The sequence below is a fragment of the Hippoglossus hippoglossus genome, chromosome 18 (assembly GCF_009819705.1).
Source record: "Hippoglossus hippoglossus isolate fHipHip1 chromosome 18, fHipHip1.pri, whole genome shotgun sequence".
NCBI lineage: Eukaryota > Metazoa > Chordata > Actinopteri > Pleuronectiformes > Pleuronectidae > Hippoglossus > Hippoglossus hippoglossus.
The window spans coordinates 7,790,395-7,811,648 of record NC_047168.1 but is presented as its reverse complement, the minus strand read 5'-3'; the positions used below and the strand labels follow the sequence as shown (position 1 = coordinate 7,811,648).

At 40.9% G+C, this 21,254-nt stretch overlaps 1 protein-coding gene across 1 annotated transcript; it reads right to left on the bottom strand.

Moving 5' to 3' along the window:
- Positions 1 to 520: 520 nt before the first annotated feature.
- sepsecs (Sep (O-phosphoserine) tRNA:Sec (selenocysteine) tRNA synthase) lies at positions 521 to 11,934 on the bottom strand. Its single transcript, XM_034615490.1, has 12 exons — positions 11,804 to 11,934; positions 10,601 to 10,716; positions 10,367 to 10,521; positions 9,964 to 10,082; positions 8,559 to 8,717; positions 8,133 to 8,286; positions 7,174 to 7,276; positions 6,726 to 6,855; positions 5,706 to 5,797; positions 3,772 to 3,865; positions 3,554 to 3,644; positions 521 to 1,416 (listed from the first exon to the last, which is right to left on the bottom strand). Exons 2-12 carry the CDS (start codon positions 10,712 to 10,714, stop codon positions 1,170 to 1,172), a joined length of 1,458 nt encoding a protein of 485 aa, XP_034471381.1. The 5' UTR covers positions 10,715 to 10,716; positions 11,804 to 11,934; the 3' UTR covers positions 521 to 1,169.
- Between the last annotated feature and the right edge of the window lie 9,320 nt (positions 11,935 to 21,254).

Sequence of the window (21,254 nt, the reverse complement as noted above, 5' to 3'; positions counted from 1 at the left end):
TGTACTTCATTGATTAGCTGCTACTTGCGAGCCTGAAAATAAATGAGCTAATCCAATATACAGGCTTCAGATGGAGTTAATGTTTCAGCGGCGCTCGCATTACAATACACAGCAGAAGACAGAGTGCAACATACTACTGTTTAAAGCTGTTTGGTTTTAGATGTCAGTGAGTGGAAAAGCTAAACGCATTCCCAGAACAGAAGAGTGGATAAAGTATGAAGTAAACAGAGGGATACAGTTCAAAATAGTTTATTGAATATTAGATTCAATATACAGCACTGTGGTATCTTTTACGAAATTTGTACATAATACATTAGAAGTCTTTTTAAAACGATTGACACAATTTTGGAGTTGTTTTGACATCTTTGCGGACGTTTAGTTCTAATTTTAGGATCGGTGGCATGACTCTGCTTCTGAGCTGCATATGTATGCAGATCATGTCCTTACAACAGCTGATAATTAGTACACCTCCACAGAACAGGGAACTATTCAGCGACATCAGCTTGTGTTGTTTTTTTACCAACACCTGCACAGTGTCATCGCTGCTGAGCTCATATCTGTGACCTTCTTACAGTGTCTCACGCACGCAGAGTTAGCGCAGGCACAAGACGCTCACAGTAAGCAGAAATCCCTCAAGATGCTTTCAGACATGCACTGAACTCTGCGGACATTTTACGGAGGGGCTGCACGTGAGAACACAAATGTCCGGACTTTCCTGCGGCCAGCCCCCCCAAGCAAAATCTCCCACGGAGATGATGTAAGATCGCAGCAGGAGAACGACCGCAGGATTCACCGTGTGTGAGTTGGAGCGATGAAGACGTTTCTAACACGCGACAGACGTAAAGTATCTCAGGATGAAAAAGAAGTGCCATACACGGAGGAGACACCGACAAGGATGTCAAAATAGCTTTTGGTGATAAGCGCCGACGCCGGTGTCGATCTGCGATAAACAAAAACATGTGATCTCTGCAGCGGAATTTATACGTTACATCCTGCCTCTGCCTGCTGCGCCACAACTCGCCTGAGCGTCCCGGAGATTCCTTTGCTGTTGTGGACACGTCTGAGAATGTCCTGCTGCGTAGTTCATGTGTGAAAGGCAGGACCCAATTCTCCATCATGTCTAAAAATGGCTTTTGTGTACGTCTGGAAATGTTGTCGTTTTCGTTGCGTCATTCTCCCGGTGTGTCGTCGCAGCGGGATGGGGGCACCACGGAGCTGCTCTTGGCCACATTGGACTCTTTCCTCAGGGTCTTCAGGCACTTGTCGAGCCGTTTGATGCACAGCGTCACATCTTCTCGGGTGATGCCCACAGCAGAGGCAGCGTTGAGGTAGGGGCAGGGGTACGCGTCTGAGTGCGACATGAAGCCGTGGAAAGTGTGGCCGCTTATGGTCTGCTCCTTGCCCAGCGGTATTACCCTAGAAACATGGATGAAAACAAGGATGATGTAGCACAGCGATGATTATTTGAAACAACTGGAACCAATGACTTTATCACAACCCGACGAACACTACGCACTTAAGTCCAGTCAAGTTTATTCATAAAGCAAACTTAAAACAACCAGAGTTTTGAACAATAAATACAAAAAAAGAAATATAGGAATAAAATACAATATGATAAAATATTTAAGATTAAAGGCTATCAAAAGAGTAGTAAATTACAACAAAGGAAAAAGCCTGAGAGAACCTATCGTTTCACCGTTGTTTCTACCCGTTTGCGCTGCAAGCAGTTGACCAATCACAACAGTGCTGGGCGAGTTGGCCAATCAGACTAGGCTTTATCAGAAAGGGAGGAGTTAAAACCAGGCGTTTCAGACTGAGGCTGAAAAGAGGAGCTGCAGCAATGGACAGTTTGAGGAAAGTGATGCGTTTTCTGAATATTAAAGTATGTAAACATTTTCAAGTAATAAACCAAATTTAAATTATGAACCTGGATATGAGCAGGAGGGAAGGAAAGAAGTAAAAGTTTCATACAGCAAGAATGAGACAATGTCATCAAGCAGAGATGAAAGAGCTGAGGCGGTGCTGCATTCCCAACATACAGTAACTTTGAAGTTTTTACACTGTTAAACTGCAGCTCCAAATGTATCAAACTCAAAGCGACGCCTCTGAAATCTGGCAGCGTGTCACCACTGTCAGCACAGTTCAAACTCACTTTAATGTGAAATCCATTACTGGCCAGCTATTAGGACTGTGTGCACGGGAGAGACTATAATCGTAGAGGGATGCATTGTAAGAAGATGTAGAGCTGTGTTAATCGTTTTTTCTGGATAAGAGACCAACTTAGAGCTGGTGTGGAAAAAGCCAGCTCCCTCTGACGGTGTCCACGATTCGCACGAGCGTATTTCACTTAAGAGTTATGACAAACTCCTTCAAATTAAATATCTAGATTAATATGCGTCATTGAAGCATGGACTCTGGAAGTCGGTGCCTCTCATTTAGTATGCTACTGAGATACAAGGACAAAAGACTTAAGTAGATTGTGATGCTCTGACCTTGGAAAAATGCTCATTTGGAAGAGAGGATGAGAGTACGTGGGAAGCGTGGAGGCTATTACTTTGCTGTTATTATAATGAAATTGAGCCATGATGTATTCAAATCTGAACGTGAAACAGAAACAACAGAATAACTCCTAATAAATCATCCCTTCCTGATATTTAAAATAATTGCCCTGTGGTTGTCTGTTGCCCCGGCCACCAAGTACAGTTTAAAGGTTCAGTGTGTAGAATGTAGGGACGTCTAGTGGTGAAGTTGCATATTGCAGCTGAATACCCCTCACCCCACCCTCCTGTGGTAGCCTTCAGTTGTCATAAAAACTCAAAAATGTGGGGGTTTTTGTCCAGTTTGGACGACTGTAAAGAAACATGGCGGCCGCCGTAGAGAGGACCCGCTCCTGATGTAAATATAAAGAATTTTAATATAAAGGGCCCATTCCAGGGTAAATAAAACAACAATTTTATTGTTGTTTACAAATTTTGATGAAACACACTAGTGAAATCATCTAAATCACTAGGATTATTATATATTAAATTTATGCCAATAGATCCCTTTCACCTAAATCTTACACACTGAACCTTTAAGTCAATGTACTTTTTATTTACAGACTCATATGAGGTCACTGTGACCTTTGACCGTTTAAATCTAATCAGTTAATCTCTGAGTCCACGAGACTAAATTCCCAACTGTCCTCTGGACACTGGCTGGCCATTGGCTGGTGCCGGCGTGGAGGCATAAAAACAGAGACCCCAAAAGTAAAACTTGGTATTTACGCAGCCGTTAGTGACTGAGGAAGAAAGCAAAACAGGAGAATTGACAGTCCGGAGAAAAAGCTGCAGAGTTTGTGCCTGTTGTGGACACAACATTGCAAAGGAAACATCCTAATCAATTAGGCCCTGATAAGATGGGCTGTCTAATCATCTCAAGTAGTTTGCGCTGCCTGATTGCCAATTTTTGTTTGCCAACACTTATCTCGCCCACGCACACAAACCTCTGCACCCTTGTCTTCCCCTCCCATGTTTCCCATGATCGTAGCATTGCCCTTGACAAGTTTTCATACCTGGCTCCGGACACTTGCCGGGTGAACAACATGGAGCCCAGCTGAGTCACTGCTTTGTCGCTGTCGGCCTGGAGACCATCCAAAGACATGGCTGAAGGACAGACAGGCCACATACACACAATTATTCCATTAGTTTAAGAAATGTAGGGTCAGAAATATAGAACAGAATATCGATAAACGATACAGGCTTTGGACTGTGGCCGGAACATTGAGCTTACCCAGTGAAATGGGGTTATGTGGGGTGTGAAGCAATCTCTCCCCGTGTGCAGAGGCCAGACTCTTCAGCTCCTGAGCCAGGAGCAAATAAATCTCCTGCAGGCCGTGCAGACACAGAGAAAACATGAAGTGACAGAACAAGAGCGGGCCAGGGCCAAACAAAAGAACTATAAATAGCAGCACAATGCTTCTTTCCCACACTGCCACAGCCTTATTTTAGCAGCAGCAGCAGACGCCTTGGTTTTTTGCTAATCAAGCAGATCTACCCACAAGTCTGTGTCCCTTCCTCCCCCTTTCTCTCTCTCTGTCCTGCCTGCCCGAGTGCCCCCCCTCCCCCCAAAGCTTCAGCACAAGCAGTTTGTCATCTACCTCTCCATCTCTGGCCACGATCTCCACTCACATCCAATGTCCACCTCTGGGATCAATTAGAGCGGCAGGAGAGGATAACACATGCTTTTATTCGAAGGTTTTAGCATCCACGCGTTTTAAATTACGCTGACAAAGTGTGTTTGGCTCAGAGTATCAATGCAGTGTGTGTTTGTGTGTGTGTGTGTGGGTTTGAAAGACTGAAAAAAGAATGGTGGGAGTTTTCAACACAGATGTTATGAGACCGGGCACAAACAACACCTCGCAGTGTTTTTGTTGCGTTTGTTCCTCAGTGAAGCGTCGCACGTCAACGGTTCGGCTCATCTGCAACAACGGGTGTGTGTGCGCTGACTCATGCTTTCCTAATTTGAAAGCATCGGGAGGAGAAATATTTTCTCTGTCATGAATTTAGACAAAAACAAGCCTTTCAACGATGTCAAGTGTCTCCAAGTGTCCCTTGTTCTCTACTAACAATGGACGACTTTATGGTCCCAAGAGGAGGGGGCGCTGGTGGTGGTGAGTGTGTGCTTGGCTACGACTCTGCAGACAATAAGTGTGTGTGTGTGTGTGATGACAAAAAAAACAAAAACACAACATCTGCTGGTTCTTTTCAACATCTAGACATTTTCTAAAATGGTTACTTGAGGCTGTAAATGAAATCTCGAAATGTTTGAATAATTTAAAGCTTTCTGACCCTGAGAAGGATGTGAGGAAATCACTCTACACAACATGGAGAACAGGTCTGGTGCATTAATTATGCATCATGTGGACCAAGGGGAATCGATAAGCCTTGATGGCGTCGTAGAGTCATGTGAGAGGCTGGAGGAATTTCCTCGATATATATTTCTGCTACGGGGTCAATTTTTACGCTAATGGCAAATAGCAAATTCTGGGAGAGTGTCATATTTAGATATGGGCACTTCAGGTAGCGTCTACTACTCATTTTAGAAAAACAAATCTCTTTCCCCTGCTTCTGACAGAAGAGTCTCTTATTTCTGTGTCTTCCCTGAGGTCTGTGCATCAAGAGAAACAGATATAGTCCAGAAAGGTTTTACAGTACATTTTCAGTACAGCCGTTTGGAGGTGTGAGAATGGTGCAGTGCCTCCTGTTTAAAGAGGGGAATTGCTGCATTGTGAGCAACTCTGCTTTAAAGCAGGGAGCCACCAGGGGATGTTTTCAGAAACTTTCTGGATCAATTTTATCTCGCTAAAGCAGACCCTTCCCTCGACAAAGCTCGCTGCGTGTTCGAGCTGAAAGTTTCGCCCTCAGGCAGATTGCAGGTAAAGCAAAGCCGCGCGCGCGCACACACGCACACACACACACACACACACACACAACATGTGATCCACTGCAATTCAATACGACTTATGTAAGCTGTTCTTCGGGGGAAAGATGTTGACACAGCACACAGAGACGGATATTCAGAAGAACTCTGATGCACAGTTGACATTGCGGCAGTGTTTTTAATCCACAGGACACTGTTCCACTCCTACCATCTGAGGGCATCCAGATCCCACACACAAGTCAAACTATATTTGGCCTGATTAAGTGACGCGTGCGTGCTCTCACCTTTCTTTCTGACAGGAGTTTCTTGTAGCCGCTGGCTCCCAGAGTCAGTAAGGTGATGAGGACGTCAAGGGAGGGCGAGGCTGAAGCTCGACCTGGACACAGAAGGACAAGAAGCAACATTGTGAGGCACAACAGACAGATATTCTGTTGTTTACAATGACGAAAATAAAGACTATGGCAATCTGTATCTTAAATAGTGCAGTGCACATTCTAAACCTGCCTCTTTGGACTGGGCTGTTTGCTTGGCCTGTGGTGATGCTGGTTGCAGCTTTCTTTGTGAAACTGAAACAGTGATCTGCAGGAATTGAGGCACGGCAAGTAAGGATGCAATCTGCAGAACCCTGAAGCCTCGCCACCGTGTCACTTACACTGATGACTCCTAGATGCTGCTGCTAGAGAGCACTGGTCGTCTGTTTATTAAAAATGTATTAATATAGTATATCGTGGGTCCAAATCGCACCAAATGTAACATTGCACTTCCTTGGGCCCTGAACAATACACAACACCCAAGGGTGAAGCTGATAATATGAACGCCTCTTGATATGTGAGCCACAGACAGACGGACAGAGATTTCTGGAATTATTAGATGTGTCAAAAGAAAAAATTAAACACCACCATTTGAAGTTTTGGAAAGCTGGTATATGTATAAAAGTATTCGGTAGAAACAGATGTTTATATTCCTTGAAGATAGGGTATAAACATCCTTTTAGTGCAATTGTTGCAGCCCGGGCCTGCAAGCCATTAGAGACTATTAACTGTGCTGATTAAAAATACACAGCAATCACAATCTTCACAAAAGGAATAAATGATCGATTACTAATAATTGATATATCATGACTGTCTTCACACCCCCAAATTTATCATATTTTATTGGTTCAAAATACAAAATTGTGTCATAAAGAGGAAAACAAAAGATGCGCATTTCATATATTGAAGAAACACAACAGGAAATAAGGGATACAAATCTTTAAAAACAAGCAGATGCAAAAGATGTATGGGCATTAAAACACAGCCACTCACCTGGGTACATCTGACTTATCTCCTGTACAAAGGACTCATCGAAACCTGCTATTATGGCGCCACCTACTGGTACCATGAAGTTCTTGTCCAAGCTCTGGACAAAGGCGTCGATTCTCCCAACACGAGCCCCCTGATGAAAGACAAGACGTGAAACATTTCACTAACCAGTGAGCAAAGAAAATATGATGACAAACTATTTTTTAGAATAGTCAGTAGTTGTAAGAATGGGGGTGACAAACATAACAATAAGTGCTATTTAAATAAGAATAATGTGTTCTTGTTTAAGTCGCTTTCATCATGTCCCTGTGGCTCTTATATTGAAGGAGAAATGACAGAGACATGTACACAACATTTTTGTATTCAGTTGTGGGCTCCACTTTAAACTGCTCTACAAGCACTACTTCAACCACACAAATGAGAGATGCACTGGGGATGAGGTGGTACCTACCTGTTGTATAAGGTGCATGCATTTGGACGACTGTACGCCATACGCATTGTTAACTATGTGGGGGATGTCGTATTTGGCACATATAGTGGCCAGCTCCTCCAGCCTGCAACACAACACAACACGGACATGAAGAGCTGACATTGTCTTTACTTGAAAAGAAATGACATCTGTGAAAATAAAATCTTTCATATTTTGAGTCTTTGGAGGTTGTGAAAGTGGCTGATGATCTCCTACTTCATTTCATTCCATTGACACTCCAGTCTCCAGCCTTTAGAGCCCGGTCACACATACACAAAGTCGCATGTTAACAATATCTTTTAAACGATTTTGTGGCTTTTATTTTTTCCCAATCAAGATCCAATTTGCCAAGGTTTAACTTCCGACATGTACACATCTAACCAATCAGAATGCATTTTGATGACAATGTCCCATGTTGAAGCAGTAAGTAGGAACTTCCTCCTCTATCCAGGTTGATACAAAGTTTATTTGTGTCGATTTATTTCATATATTTGTCTTTATTGTGCCTTTATCATTGCTCACAGTTATTTTTGTCTTGAAAAGAATGTGTAACTGACCTGAAGTTAGGATCAATCAACAGGCAACACAACTCCAGTTGTAGAAAATCAATGAACAAAATGCGCACAGCTAGGACTGTTCACAAATCAACGAGTCTTCTGTCAAATTAAATACTCAAGAAAAAACTATGATCTTGGTGCCGTCAAACTGTCTGACGGACATTGTGAAATATGTCCTGAAGCAGATGTGGTACATATGAATCAGTGAAACTCACCAAGTTCTCCTCTAGTCATCAATATTGTACCCAGATATTAAGTGTTGCTTGATGTTGATTCCATCTTTGTTTTTCCCATGGCACGTCAAAAATGTCCTTCCTAATTATTGGCTGTTTCCTGCCGCTTATTTGCAAAGGGAGTAAGAGTATAAATGAGAGCTTGTATCACCTGTCAGGGACTCGCGGGGCGAAGCAGGACGTTGTCGAATGGACACACAGGATGTTGTCGGCGCCAAGCTCCTCGACCTTCCGCTCAACTGCTTCCAAGTCGGTGCGCAACTCGTCGCCCTCAAGAACGTTCTCCACCACCACCGGTTCAAAACCTGACGGAACAGTCGCATATGAGCAGGAGGCAGCGAAAAGCCCTGAGTGCTTCTGTGAGGATTTAACAATGCTGACAAAGAAATGTGTCACCACATAATTCATACTATCCAGCAAAGACACTTTACATGGCTCCACTTGAGAAGCAAACATTATGAATGAAATTCTCCAGCACTACTGAGGCTCTACCTGCCTCCATGTATATAACAACACTGAAGTGTGTGAACAGGACGTACAGCTGACATGACGCTGGCCATTAAAGTCGTGTTATCACCTGCTGTGATCATGGCTTTGAAACAGGACTTCTGGTCGATGCGAGGCCAAAGGATGTAGCGAGCCTTGGGCCTCCGATGACGAAGGGTCAGGAAGCACAGGGTCAAGCTCATACCTGTTGCCAAGGGGACGACAAAGCAGCTTGCCACACTGCGCACACCTGTTATCAAGAAACACAAGGCTTACTGTTGTTTTCCACACAAGTCAGCCTGGGAAATCATCAGTATTATGGCTTCTCTGAAAAAAATAACTGTGATTATATCGAGGGAATGTTTAATGCTAATTCTATTTTACAACATGGAGATGTGACGTATGAATGAGGTAGGCATTTAGAAGGCCAAGAGGGTCCCAACTGTTGTGTCTCAATTCAGGGGCTGCATTCTTTGGAGGACGCGGCAGACCGCAAAGGCCGAACCGAAATGAGACAGTCTGGACTACAGAGGATTTCCAGGATCAGCGTCACCAGCTTGTCCTGCTCTTACTGTTGTTGCTTAGCAACAGAGCAGAAGTTGGACAGGACGAGGGAGTTTGAATGTGCTTTGGTTTTTTAACACGTGCGTCGTTAGCTGTTCGGCTGAGTTGAAGGTTGACGCTCAAGCATCAGACGTCTCGTCACTTGCCGGAGCCTTTACCTCTATAAAAAACAGGGGCATTTGGAGGAACCTTCAAAATGGGACAGCCTAGTTGCACCGCTGTGACGCAATCTGTCTTCAAATGTTTTTGTCTGTTTTGAACCCCTCAAATTTCTGCAACTACAATATTTATCTTTCCCTCTGCTACTCAAAACTAATTTTTCTTAGATATTTCATTGGTTAAAAAGTCATCATATAATGAGAAAATAAAGAATAAAATAAAATAAATATATATATGCTCCACATACCCAATTGGTTAGTTTCTTAGACATTTCATTGGTTAAAAAGTCATAATATAATGAGACAAAAATGTGTGTATGTGCGTACTGCATCGACGTGCACAAGCGACGCACCAAACGGACGCAGGCTACGCGAGGCAGCCACAATGTGACTACACATATGATTAGTCAACTACTTTTCAACAACAACAGCAGCACCCCCTGCTGCATATCAGCTGTAGACGCATTGCCACTGCCACTGCTGTATTACTGCACCGTTTAACAAGACTTGTCTACACCGAAGCACAGTGTCGACAAGACGTTTTTGAATATTCGAGTAGTCTGTGTGAACTCCTACAGGAGACAGGCTGATCTGACACACCCCCTCTAAAATGAAAACTAGCCTCAAATTAAAAAGTTATTCTCATAAACATTATGACTTTATTCTCATCTTTAACTGGCCCTAATACTCCAAAAATCTAGTATTCGTTCGCAAAAATATCAATTGTTCTGGCACAGGATAACACTCCTTGTTTAACTGATCAGGTTTACACACCTGCGAGCTTTAAGATGTCCAACACAACTGAGTTGGTCAGCTTGTTCAGCAGACTGGATCCTGCCGCTTTGGGCTGAATAGCGGCGATGTCACCCGACCGACCGATGCCATGGATCAACCTACATGAAACAGCTGAATGTCACAACAGGACCCGTTAAACAACTTCCTAAACTTTGTGAAGTGTGCAAATCTGAATACAAACTTCTGAACAGTGTTTATATCAGCCAGCAACTGTAACGTCTGGGGTGAATCTGAAAGACTTTCCTATGCCAAATATAATCACTCAAAAACCTAATGTCCATTTACTAGTTTTTTCTGGAGATTTCAGTAGAGCCGTTTTCAGCCATGAACTACAACTACGACGCTCTATTCAAATCTAACCAAGATGACATCAAACTTGTACCTGTAATGTCGTCTCGCCACAAGGCTGGACGCCACCCGGCCTTCCCTCTCCCCCACTCCACAGTTGCCGAGGAAGTTGTTGCTGTCCATCACAGCCAGCTCGTTCAGGAAGAGCTCTACGGTGCTCTCGCTCCATCCCTCCTCCGGACACTTGCCCTGCAACACGCACAAAGTGAAATGACAACGTGTTTGTGTCGCGATCGTGACGACACCTGACGTCAGCGGTTGGCTTTACCTGCTCCAGCAAGTGTCTGATGAGCTGCTCGTGGCCGCGTCGCGCCTGAGACCCCTGTCGAATGTAGGAGGCCGACACGATCTTCTCACTCAGGGTGAAGTTTTCGCTGTTCATCTCTGCCAAACACACAGAGCGTCATGTTACCGTTAGCAGACGACTGACAAACAAACACTTTAAGACATGGCTACTTCCAGCGGGATAATACTCAATGTCAACACAGATCAGAGTCCAGGACACAAAGACCTGACGCTGTTTTGAGAGTCTCTCACTCACTCACTCACTCACTCACTCACGCACGCACACACACACCTTTACTTTAATGATGTGTATTTTTTTGACCATGCTCGTTGCTGCAACACTGAAGATTTCTCCTTTGTGGGACTAATAAAGGATAATCTTACACACACACACACACATCATGATGTATCAATCATCGCAGAATCGCTGTATCGTGATATGATCATTATCGTTGGCCCTGTATCGTCATATATCGTGAGTTACCCTGCGATTCCCACCACTAGTGAAGACACGTTTGCTGATACATGTTGAAGGATCAGTGTGTAGAACCTAGTGGTGAGTTTTCATATTGCAGCTGAATACCCCTCAGCTCCAAACATGACAGAGAACCTGTGGTAGCCTTCAGTTGTCATAAAAACTCAAAAAGGTGTTTAGTTTGTCCATTCTGGGCTACTGTAAAGAAACATGGCGGCCCACACCCGATGTAAATGTAAAGTATTTCAATATAAAAGGGCCCGTTCTAGAGTAAAGACAACCACGCTTCTTACAATTTAGGTGATTACACACTAGTGAAAACATTACTAGGATTATGTTACATTCAATTTCTGCCAATAGATCACTTTTACACACACTGGGCCTTTAATTGTTGCATTACCCTGCACATAATAACAGCTTTTTCTTACATGTATATAAAGTCATACATAGTGTTGCACGTTCCTGGCATGTTTCAGATTGTGTGTATGAAGCCTGCAGCAGACAGCAGAAGCACAGAGGTCAGAGGTCACAGCAGAGGTCACAGGTCACAGCCGTGTCAACACATGCAGCCTGTGCTCTGTCAGTCTCGTGCTGTTCACTGTGGGAAGAGGCCGCTAGCTCAGCGGTGCTATGCTATGCTATGCTAATGTCTCCACAACGGGGCCGTGTGGTGACGACGAGACAGCTTCAGATCACGTTCGTGTTTCTTACCGTTCACCTTCCCCGCCTCGTGTTTCTGTGCTGAGAGCTGAGCGACAGTCCGCAGCGGCGGAATCAGTCCGGAAGTAGCAGCCGCTGCGTCACGCTGTCACGTGACCACGCAAGCAGGTCATGTGACCGACCCTGTGTTCAAGCGCGTCGAGCCGGTCGATTTCAATATTCAATATCCGGTGACCTTTTTTATTTTTTATTGAAAACTTGAAATCCTGACAAATAATAACAACTAACAAAGCACATTATGCACAAATGATATTACATAAATGAATAATTATTTAAATAATAACAAATGAATGAATGAATAAATAAAATACAAATTAAATTATAAAAATCATAGTAATAAGTTCTCTTTTAGTTCCACTAGAGGTCCTCGTATATCTTTAAGTCTTCACGAGCTCTGAGAAGAGACTTCCGATGTGTCCCCTCCATTAGAGGTGATTGTCCATCCCTTCTCACCACAGAACATGGGTTTCATTTTCCTCCATTTAGATGTGTGGATGACAAATGTTTCCGGGAGTATCAGCTTGTTCATGGTCAGGTCAGTCTTAATGGCCCCTTAAGTTAATACCAAACACAATGTTTTCCCTTGAGAGGGGAACAGGGGTTTTGGATTTTAGTTCACAGCCAGTCTTATAAGTTTTCCCAGAATGCTACAGAGTTCACGCAATTGAAAAACAGACGATCAGTAGTTTCAATTCCAGTTTCACGAAAGCTGCGGACATCCAGGTGAACTTGTTTTGATCAAAATAATCCAGTTGGAGGACAGATCAGCAGAGTTTGGGGAAAATAACTTCATCGTCATCATTTTATTTCTGACATGAACGTCAGTTTTATAGAACATTTATCTTTTTTAATACATTGTATTTTAAACAATATGACATGTAATACTTTTATTACATTGCTGAAAACTAACTGACAGACTAACAAACCAATTTCTGTTTTAATTTGATCTGATCTATTTTATTTTCTGCCCATGTCATAATTTGTCTGTTTTTTGTTGTTCATTGTGTAACATTGTTCAGAAAAGTGTCCTATAAATAAAGTCTACACTGGAAGTACTTTGGAAGAGGAACAGAGGTCTATAAATAAATCATAAATCAATAAGTTTTATGAATAAATTGATGTTAAAATGTACTTACACACAATTAAATTTAATTAGAAATACTCAATAATGTTACAGTATTAAAGTCATTGGGAAATATTTCACAAAACAGATCTTTCATTTCAGCTCTTGAATCATATTTATTAATAGCAAGGCTACTTTACATACAGGGTTAACAGCATTCAGACCAACAAGAACACACCTAAAGGGGCAAAGGTAAATCAGCAAAGTAAACGCACTATGTTACAGGTACCAGTTCTAAAGTACTTAACTGAAAGTACATACTAACACCAAAATACTTACCTTGAAAGTCAAAGCATTATGCGAAAAGCTGCTCTCAGAGTTAGAGTTTGAAACGTTTTTGTGTTAAATAAAAAAAACTAGTAACTCCTGATAACAGATTGATGTAGTGTAGTAAAATTTTCTCTGACATGTAGTGGAGTATAAAGTGGCACAAAGTGGAAACACAGTGCCTCAAAATTGTCCCGAAGTTTAGTACTTGAGTAATATTTTAGGCTCCTTACTTTCCACCACTGATATAAAGGGTTCTCCATAGAGTATTTTAACCATGTTTCTATCCTTCCGCGAAAAGCGAAAAAATATGATTTGTCATTTTGACCTGTTTTGTTATCATTATGCAAATAAAAACATTTGGTATTCATGCATTGAAATAAGATTGCTTTAGCTGAAGTTAATAAGAAGATTGTAAATAGCAGTACTGCTGTGATCGTATTCAACATTTACATTGAGTGTTTTGCATTGCAACTGTTTGCAGTGTTTCTCAGTGTAAACAAGTAAGGCCTGTTTTCCATTCAGCACTTGAGAAAATTATCCTTTTTTTGCAGCAACGGGGAGAGAAAGATGACAATTTGATGGCATAGCAGGGATTTCAACTCATCAGCTATGCCAACATCTTGCCTTCCTTCCTAGACCCATGTTCAAATACTGTTTAGATGGATTTCATGACCCACTAAATGTATTTTGGCAGAGAGGACCTTCATCCAGGAGGGTTCACGATCAGCACATGGCTCTTCATGCTGAAATCACGTGGAGAGGAAGCGTTAATTCAGCTGCTCTGTGTGTAACTCGGCATCATCACATTTTAAAATAGTAAATGATAATAAATAATGGGTAGTTGTCTGGTAAACACATCATCAATTTGGCAAAGTAGAGAGAAAAAAACGCTAATATGTTCCAACAAAAATGGCTGCAGTTTACAAAATACACTAAATAAATGTAGTGAGCGTTTATAAAAGAGACAACTGTAACTGCCTGCTGTCTGCCGTCACCCTGTAGCTTTATCATCACGTTACCTGTTGAGGTGTGTGACACATCCAGCTCTCTCCCTCTCTCACGTCCTGTCCTGGGTCCGTGCGTCCTGGCTCCGTGCGTCCTGGATCCGTGCGTCCTGGCGTCGGGCGTCAGCACAAATGAAAGCAGGCTGACCGAGTGTGGAGGAGATAAGTTTCCCCTTCCACCGCCCACTTCTGCTCGGCCGGTGTCACACATTGCATGTGCAGTAGGTGTGTCCTGGGGTTCGGCTGGGCAGCAGCTGGGCAGCAGCCGGGCCGCGGCTTCCTGCACCTTTGGGCGCTGACGAGGAATATTGACGTAAATTCAACAGGAGGAGGAAGAGGCACATCCCCTATATCCTACTATTACTTAACAATTAAACAGAACTCATAAATGATTATTTAGAATTTTTATTTCATAATTTTTATGTTAAAATGTACAATGCATAATTGAACGATATTATTTATATACAACTTTTTAAATGGTTACAAAATAAAAGTATTATTTTATTAAAAATTCTCCATTTATTATAATTGTATACGCATGCAAATAACAATGTCAATATATATCTATATTATGATATTACGCACAAACATGTTAATATAATATAGTATAATATATAATAATATAATATATAGTTTAATATAAATATTAAACTATATATTTTCTGATTAATAAGTGTTACTTATTTTAAATTAATTTAGTATACATTTTATATATTGTATATAGTGTAATTGTACACATTTAATATAGTTATTTATACATAATTTTAAATAAAAGTGAAAATAATATCCTATAAATATTATAGAAAAACCACAAGAATTAAATTATATATAAAGGAATTGTCTATTTACCCACAGAAATATGTTTTTTAAGTATCGTCAAGTCCAGGAAATCAGCCATTTTCCTAGTTGTTTTTTTGTATGTTTTTATTGCTTCAAATGCCGAAAAAACACTTTTGTCCAAACTTAGTCAGTGATGTCCACAAAAACATGTCAAATGTAAAGTGCCAGTGTATCAGAAATCTGACTTGCTGATCCACACGCAGAATAAACCATGACTACAGGATCCGGTTCATTTATGAATCACACAGAATGATTCAAAATGTCGTCTAGACCAGAAAGTGCTGGGCTGCGGAAACATCTCTGAATGAGAGGATTCTTTATGACCCTTAACCACGACCAGATCCACCAGGCTGCCACTTTCTGCCTGGTATAGATACCATCACTGAATTACAGCTGCTGCACTGATTCATGATGGTGAAGAGTCACCGGCCCAAAGAAACAACACGTGTCCTTCCACCACAGTGAGCAACTACTCAGTCAGAAGTTTTGAGGTACTTCGGCTGCACTTGAATGTTTCCATTTTTACACAAATTTATACTTTCATTTCATCACATTTCAGGGAGAAATATTACACTTTGTACTCCATTTATTTTTTAGTGGGCAGCTACTTTTTAAATTTACAGTTTTGATAAAAAAAATTCATTAATAAATATTCATCTTGGCTTGTGATCGTGTTTAAACTACTCATATTGTTTCATTTGAATGAAATCCAACAGTAAAATGCTACTAACATGTGTTATAATGCCATATGTAATAATAGATCACTCATAATGGTCTTTTTCACACAGAATGAATACTTTTACTTTACTTTTGCTGCTAAAACTTCTGTAATGAAGGTCATTTAGTGTTTCTACATTGTTGTGTGGGTACTTTTACTTGCAGGACCTGAATGCAACAGGCTGCCCTCACACTATCCACCTTTATTTGTCCTTCTATTTTTAAATGTAAACTAAACATATTCTTTCCTGCACAGTATTTATATAAAAATCAACTGCATTACTGGTGGTTTTTGTAGTTCCTTTCAGTTTCTAGGGAAACGTTCACTGATCAGACTGTTTTCAGCCGACCCAGATATCAATAGTATAAATCTAAGCTGATGAACAAGGCATATTTCTTTTTCTCTTAAAACAATTTGACAATCCCAAACTTGATTTAGGCACATTCGGCATTGATGATTCACTTCCTAAGGTGTCGACAGAGGCCACACCTGTTAACTCCCTCAGAGCAAACACGCTGAAGTAAAAAGACAATAACAGGACCTGACAGGGTGAGCATTTCCATTACGTACAGTAAGCATTTGTTTATCATGGTAACCGCTTTGTAAACAGAAAACAAGGGGTTATAATCGATGTGACGGAGTTTGGCCCAGTTTTCATTCAAACAGGTAGGCCCACATAGGTGAAGACACGCCTTTCTAAGAAGATGTAACTAGAAAGCAGCTTGGACGAAGATTGAAAGTGCAGCTACATGACACATTCATGACAGTGCAGTTATAACAAAAACACCAATTGAATCTGTCAACGTTATTGAATTTGTTCTCCTGGGAGTTGTGTGTAGTAATCCTATACGATACACAGTTTCATTTTTCGGAAATGTTATTGTAACACTGAATATGCATTTGAAACTTTTGAAAAAATATACTTACATGTCTAAAATAACAACAATAAAGTGAGTGAATTGACAAAATACAAGCAACTCATGTAACACTACTGTAAACACAACACAAGGGGCCATTTGCCTTTAGGTGATGGCAAAGGAAAGTGGAAAAGACACTTGTAAACACAACAACAGTTGTTCTCTATATGAAAATGGGACAAAGCTTTGTCTTTACTGACCTTTTTAGAAGCTATTACTTCTGTTAAGGAGCAATACGGATATCAGGTGATAGGATATTGTCCAGCACGAAAAGAAGCAGCGAGGAATCAAAGTCAGTGCAGATATATTCATATAACGTTTGCTGTATTGAACAAAGGTGTGTTTTATTGCTGGAGACTTTTAATTCAATGCCATGACATTTTGATTCACTATCACTTAAAAGTAACGACGGCTGTTTTTACACTGAATTACTTATTTGTATTAAAATAGCTGTTCAGAAAAGTTGAGACCAATTGCTGTTGCTCCACAGTGTCTGACTATTCAGTAATATAAACGATCGTAATGACATATCAGGGCTAGTCAACGATTATTGTGCTGATTTCCTCTCTCAGACGCTTCCCAGGCTGAATCACACGGCCACATGTGCAGCACTCACTCTCCACATCCACACTGACCCTCCTGTGAGTCATCTACGGTCTCAGGTCCCACCTCCCTCCACCCTACCAAAAAACAACCAAACACGGCAGTTTTTGCCACGACTCGCCTGCGTCTGAGATATTTTGAAACGGTTCTCTCACTCTGCAGCCTAAGACGAGCCCTTTTCTACAACCCCACACACCAGGGCCGAGTGAGTGACTGTGCAGGATTTTTTTGGGGCCTCCTCTGAGATGTTTTTTGCTGATTCAAACTCGAGCACACACCCTGTGACAGCGAGCAGATGAAGTCACCGGGCAAAGTCTGGCCGATAGTAAAGCTGACTGGCTGAGAGAGAGACGCCCTCGGTGCTCCATGTGGAGTTTATTAAGTGCTGGCACATGAGTTAGAAAGTGTTGTAAAAAGCGAGCTGGTGGAGGGAAAATCCCCACGGACTCTGACAACACTGACACTGACTCACAAATTAAAAAAAGATCTTGGTGAATCAGTATAAATGAAGCCTCTTGACTACTAGAGTTGATTCAACTTCACATGAGTCTGTTCAGAATATGCTATGATTATCAGTGTATGCATTCAGACTGCATAGTGTAATGACAAACTTTGTATATTTGAAATTCACCTGAACCAACTACAGGTGTGGTGCAAACCATTCGTGGTGAAACTAGCTTTCAAAAGTGAAAATAACCAATTGAGATCTGCATGAAAATGAAAGCATTCATAAAAAATCCTCATTACACCCCAATGAGGAAACTTGCTTCTTTCACAATAGATATTTTAACATGACACAGGGTTGAATAATCAAATTTGGCCCAAGGCTCAAGGCCCATTAGTCCCTTTTAAATTAAATCAAGCTGCACCAAATTTAACACACTCATCAATATTGATTCCCTAAATGTACGGGATTCGTTCTCATCAAGATCCATGAATTGTTCCCTGGGAAATTAATGGAAGTGTGTCTAACAGAAATCCATCTCACAATGTAGAATAAAAAGAATCCTGGATCTGTTCTCTGATCCCAATCCGCACCAAAATGTTATTGGTTCTTCCGTAAGACTTTCCACATCCTTGAACTAAGTTCTGCGGAAACCCCACAAAAATTGATAATGTTCAACACAAATGTTAAAAGAATAAATAAGATAATTAATACAAGTTTGGAAACATAGAGAGTAAGGATTTAAAAAAGAAATATTTCACGAAATGTAACAGTTTGTAGCTGTTCATTGGAAATTTCAACTAATAGAAATAAGCTGTTGTCTTAAGCTGCATTTACAATTTGTCATGATGCCTTTCGTATTTTATGTAAAGCACTTTGAATTTTCTTGTTGTTGAAAATCGGTCGTAACTCTGAAGTGTTAATCATAATTACAATCATTTATTGAAACTTAAAAATTAACTAAATGACTTACTGCCATGCTGAGCAAAACTTGGTGAAAAGCTCCTCCTTACATGTCGTTTCCAGAAAGAAAAGAAAATCGGATGCAGATTTTTGATGGAAAATAGGATTTCAATCGTCGTCACGCTGGTCAATAGAAAGTAATCCTGGTTAAAACACCTTTTTTTGAATGACGTTAGTTTTCAACCCACTGAAACGGGACGTGTACGATACAATGATGTGAATAATAATGTGACTTAACTCACAGCTGTTTGCACCAGAATCAGTTTCAATTCCAGTGAAAAAGGGGGCAGAAAAGCACCTGGATGAGTGACACACACTTCTGAGGAAAACTCAGAGATGGCATTGTAGATAATTTGAAAGGGTCTGGAAAGTCCTTAAAGAACTGATGTGGAATTGTGGGAATATCTGTGGGGGGAGGCCCAAGTGAGTTTGTTAGAATACTTTGACACGGCCATCAAAGTTTGTTTAAACAATGTCATGCGTGTCTTGTCGTGTTTTGAAATCCTAACCTTATGTGACCTCACCCACATGCTGCTGCCACTCGTTTTCTAAAACCTAAAGTTTACCAGCGTCTGTGCCCCCCCCCCCCCACCTGCAGTGTCAGAGAAACATCCTGATGTCTCCTGACTCAAGGTCGGATCACCCAAAGAGTACATCACTGGTATCGCCTCTACCTTGGAAAAATACCCTGTCTGTTTTCTGACATCAATTGTTTTTGAAAAACAAAACATCAAAGACGGTGAAGGCGGACAAAAGGCCAGACGTCTGACTCACGCTGTGAAATGTTTCCCGTTAATTTCAAGGAGTTATAGAGTTTCATGTAAAACTATGAGACAACAGTTCTGTGGAAAGGGAAAAAAAAAACTTGTGGGTGGATTATCTGAACAGCACCACTGCCTCTTCTAAATTTGATCCCAAGAGGGCGCCCTACTCCACAGAAACTCATCCTCCTACACAGGAACTATATGGGAAGTGAACAAAAAGCGAATCACTGCCCTTGTAAGGAAACACAACATGGAGGATGTTTCACTTCTGCTCCACAGCGCTGATTGCTTCTTCACGTCATCACTGAGGCCACCTGCTTTGGATATGATGTGTTTTCATTGCAGCTGAGTTTGCTTTTTGTTTTGCTTTTTGGAAGCGATCATACATGGAAAGTGCAGGAAGAGTCTTTCTTACAGGAAATTCAAAGAGGACAAAAAGGAAAAAGCTGACTAAAGACTTGGCCAAGTTTGCATCCTGCTGCACAACTTGGAAGTGACGACACAGATTCGAGCATTTCAAAGATGCTCTGAATCCTCCAAGATGAGTTTGTGTGTGTACCGTGTGCAGGGGCCTGTGTACTGGAGGAGTTCATACTACTGTGTCACGAGATTAATATGTGATACGATTAAATAATGCACACATGTAACAGTGCACGTTAAACTCACAAGAGACCAATTTGCTGACCTTTATTTTGTAGTACTAAGTCAATGTTGCTTTTCCCGTAATGCAAAGAAATTTTTGACTCCTTTGTTTCCAAATGGTTTATAAAACCAATATTTCCCGCAGATGTAACGACATTTGAGTGTTTATTGATTTAACCATCAACTGCTCGAATACAATGAAACCTGAGACAAATCATTTCACAATATAGTTATTATGAGATAGATTGAAACTCTTCAAAACCTTTACGAAATAAGTAAAAATATATGTGTAAATGTGTGCGAGTACTGATGATAATATAAGACCAGCAGACACATTGTTGCATATTTCAATTGTCTTTATTTGATATATTATATACTTTGTGTTTTTACATAAAGAGACATATTTCTTTTACACATATAGATTATATCGGTTAATTTGTATCTGTATATATGTACACCTTAAATAAATCTTACATTAACACCGAGAAAATAAAACATTTACAGTGCAAGAATGTTCACAAGTGGCCAACTTTCACGGTCGCTTACCCTGGAAACCACAATCAATGCCAAGCTCACGTGCTAAACCGGTTTTAGCCTTTTTTTCCTTTTTTTAATTCTCACCATTCATGCTCTCACACAAAAAACTTCATGGAAACTTTAGAGAAAGAAAGAAAAGTGTTGTCGTGAAAGGGTTTCGTGCACAGATACAGAATGCATATGTGACCATAGAAGGTCAACCATACTTGAACAAATGATCTCTTCACTTGTTTAAGCAATAGTTGTGAAAAGTTTATTCACTTTCTCGCCAAAGGTCAGAAGACAAGACTGATGCCACTGTCATGTCTGCATGCTTGCAAATAATTAGCTTATTTTAGCAGGAAACAGGGAAAGAGCTAGTTTGGTTTCCTCCTGTGTCCAGTTCTTCAGCTAAGCTAAGCTAACCAGCTAACTTCGTATTTATATAGACATATTTTATAGACAATAGAGTGCTAATGTCCTTACGACGGAGTATTAGGACCTTATTTAAGAATAAAAAAGTCTTGGATTTCAAGAATAATGTCGTAGTTGAGAATTAAGTAATAATATTACGACTTTATTCTCGGAAATAAAGTCAAATGTATAATATATAATAAATGTATAATTACGAGAAGAA

Excerpts from the sequence above, each read along its gene's own strand:
- sepsecs (XM_034615490.1), bottom strand. The coding sequence starts at position 10,714 with ATGAACAGCGAAAACTTCACCCTGAGTGAGAAGATCGTGTCGGCCTCC. Across the intron at positions 10,522-10,600 it reads TCAGACACTTGCTGGAGCAG|GGCAAGTGTCCGGAGGAGGG; the intron begins GTAAAGCCAACC and ends TGCGTGTTGCAG. Across the intron at positions 6,856-7,173 it reads GCATGCACCTTATACAACAG|GGGGCTCGTGTTGGGAGAAT; the intron begins GTAGGTACCACC and ends GTCTTTCATCAG.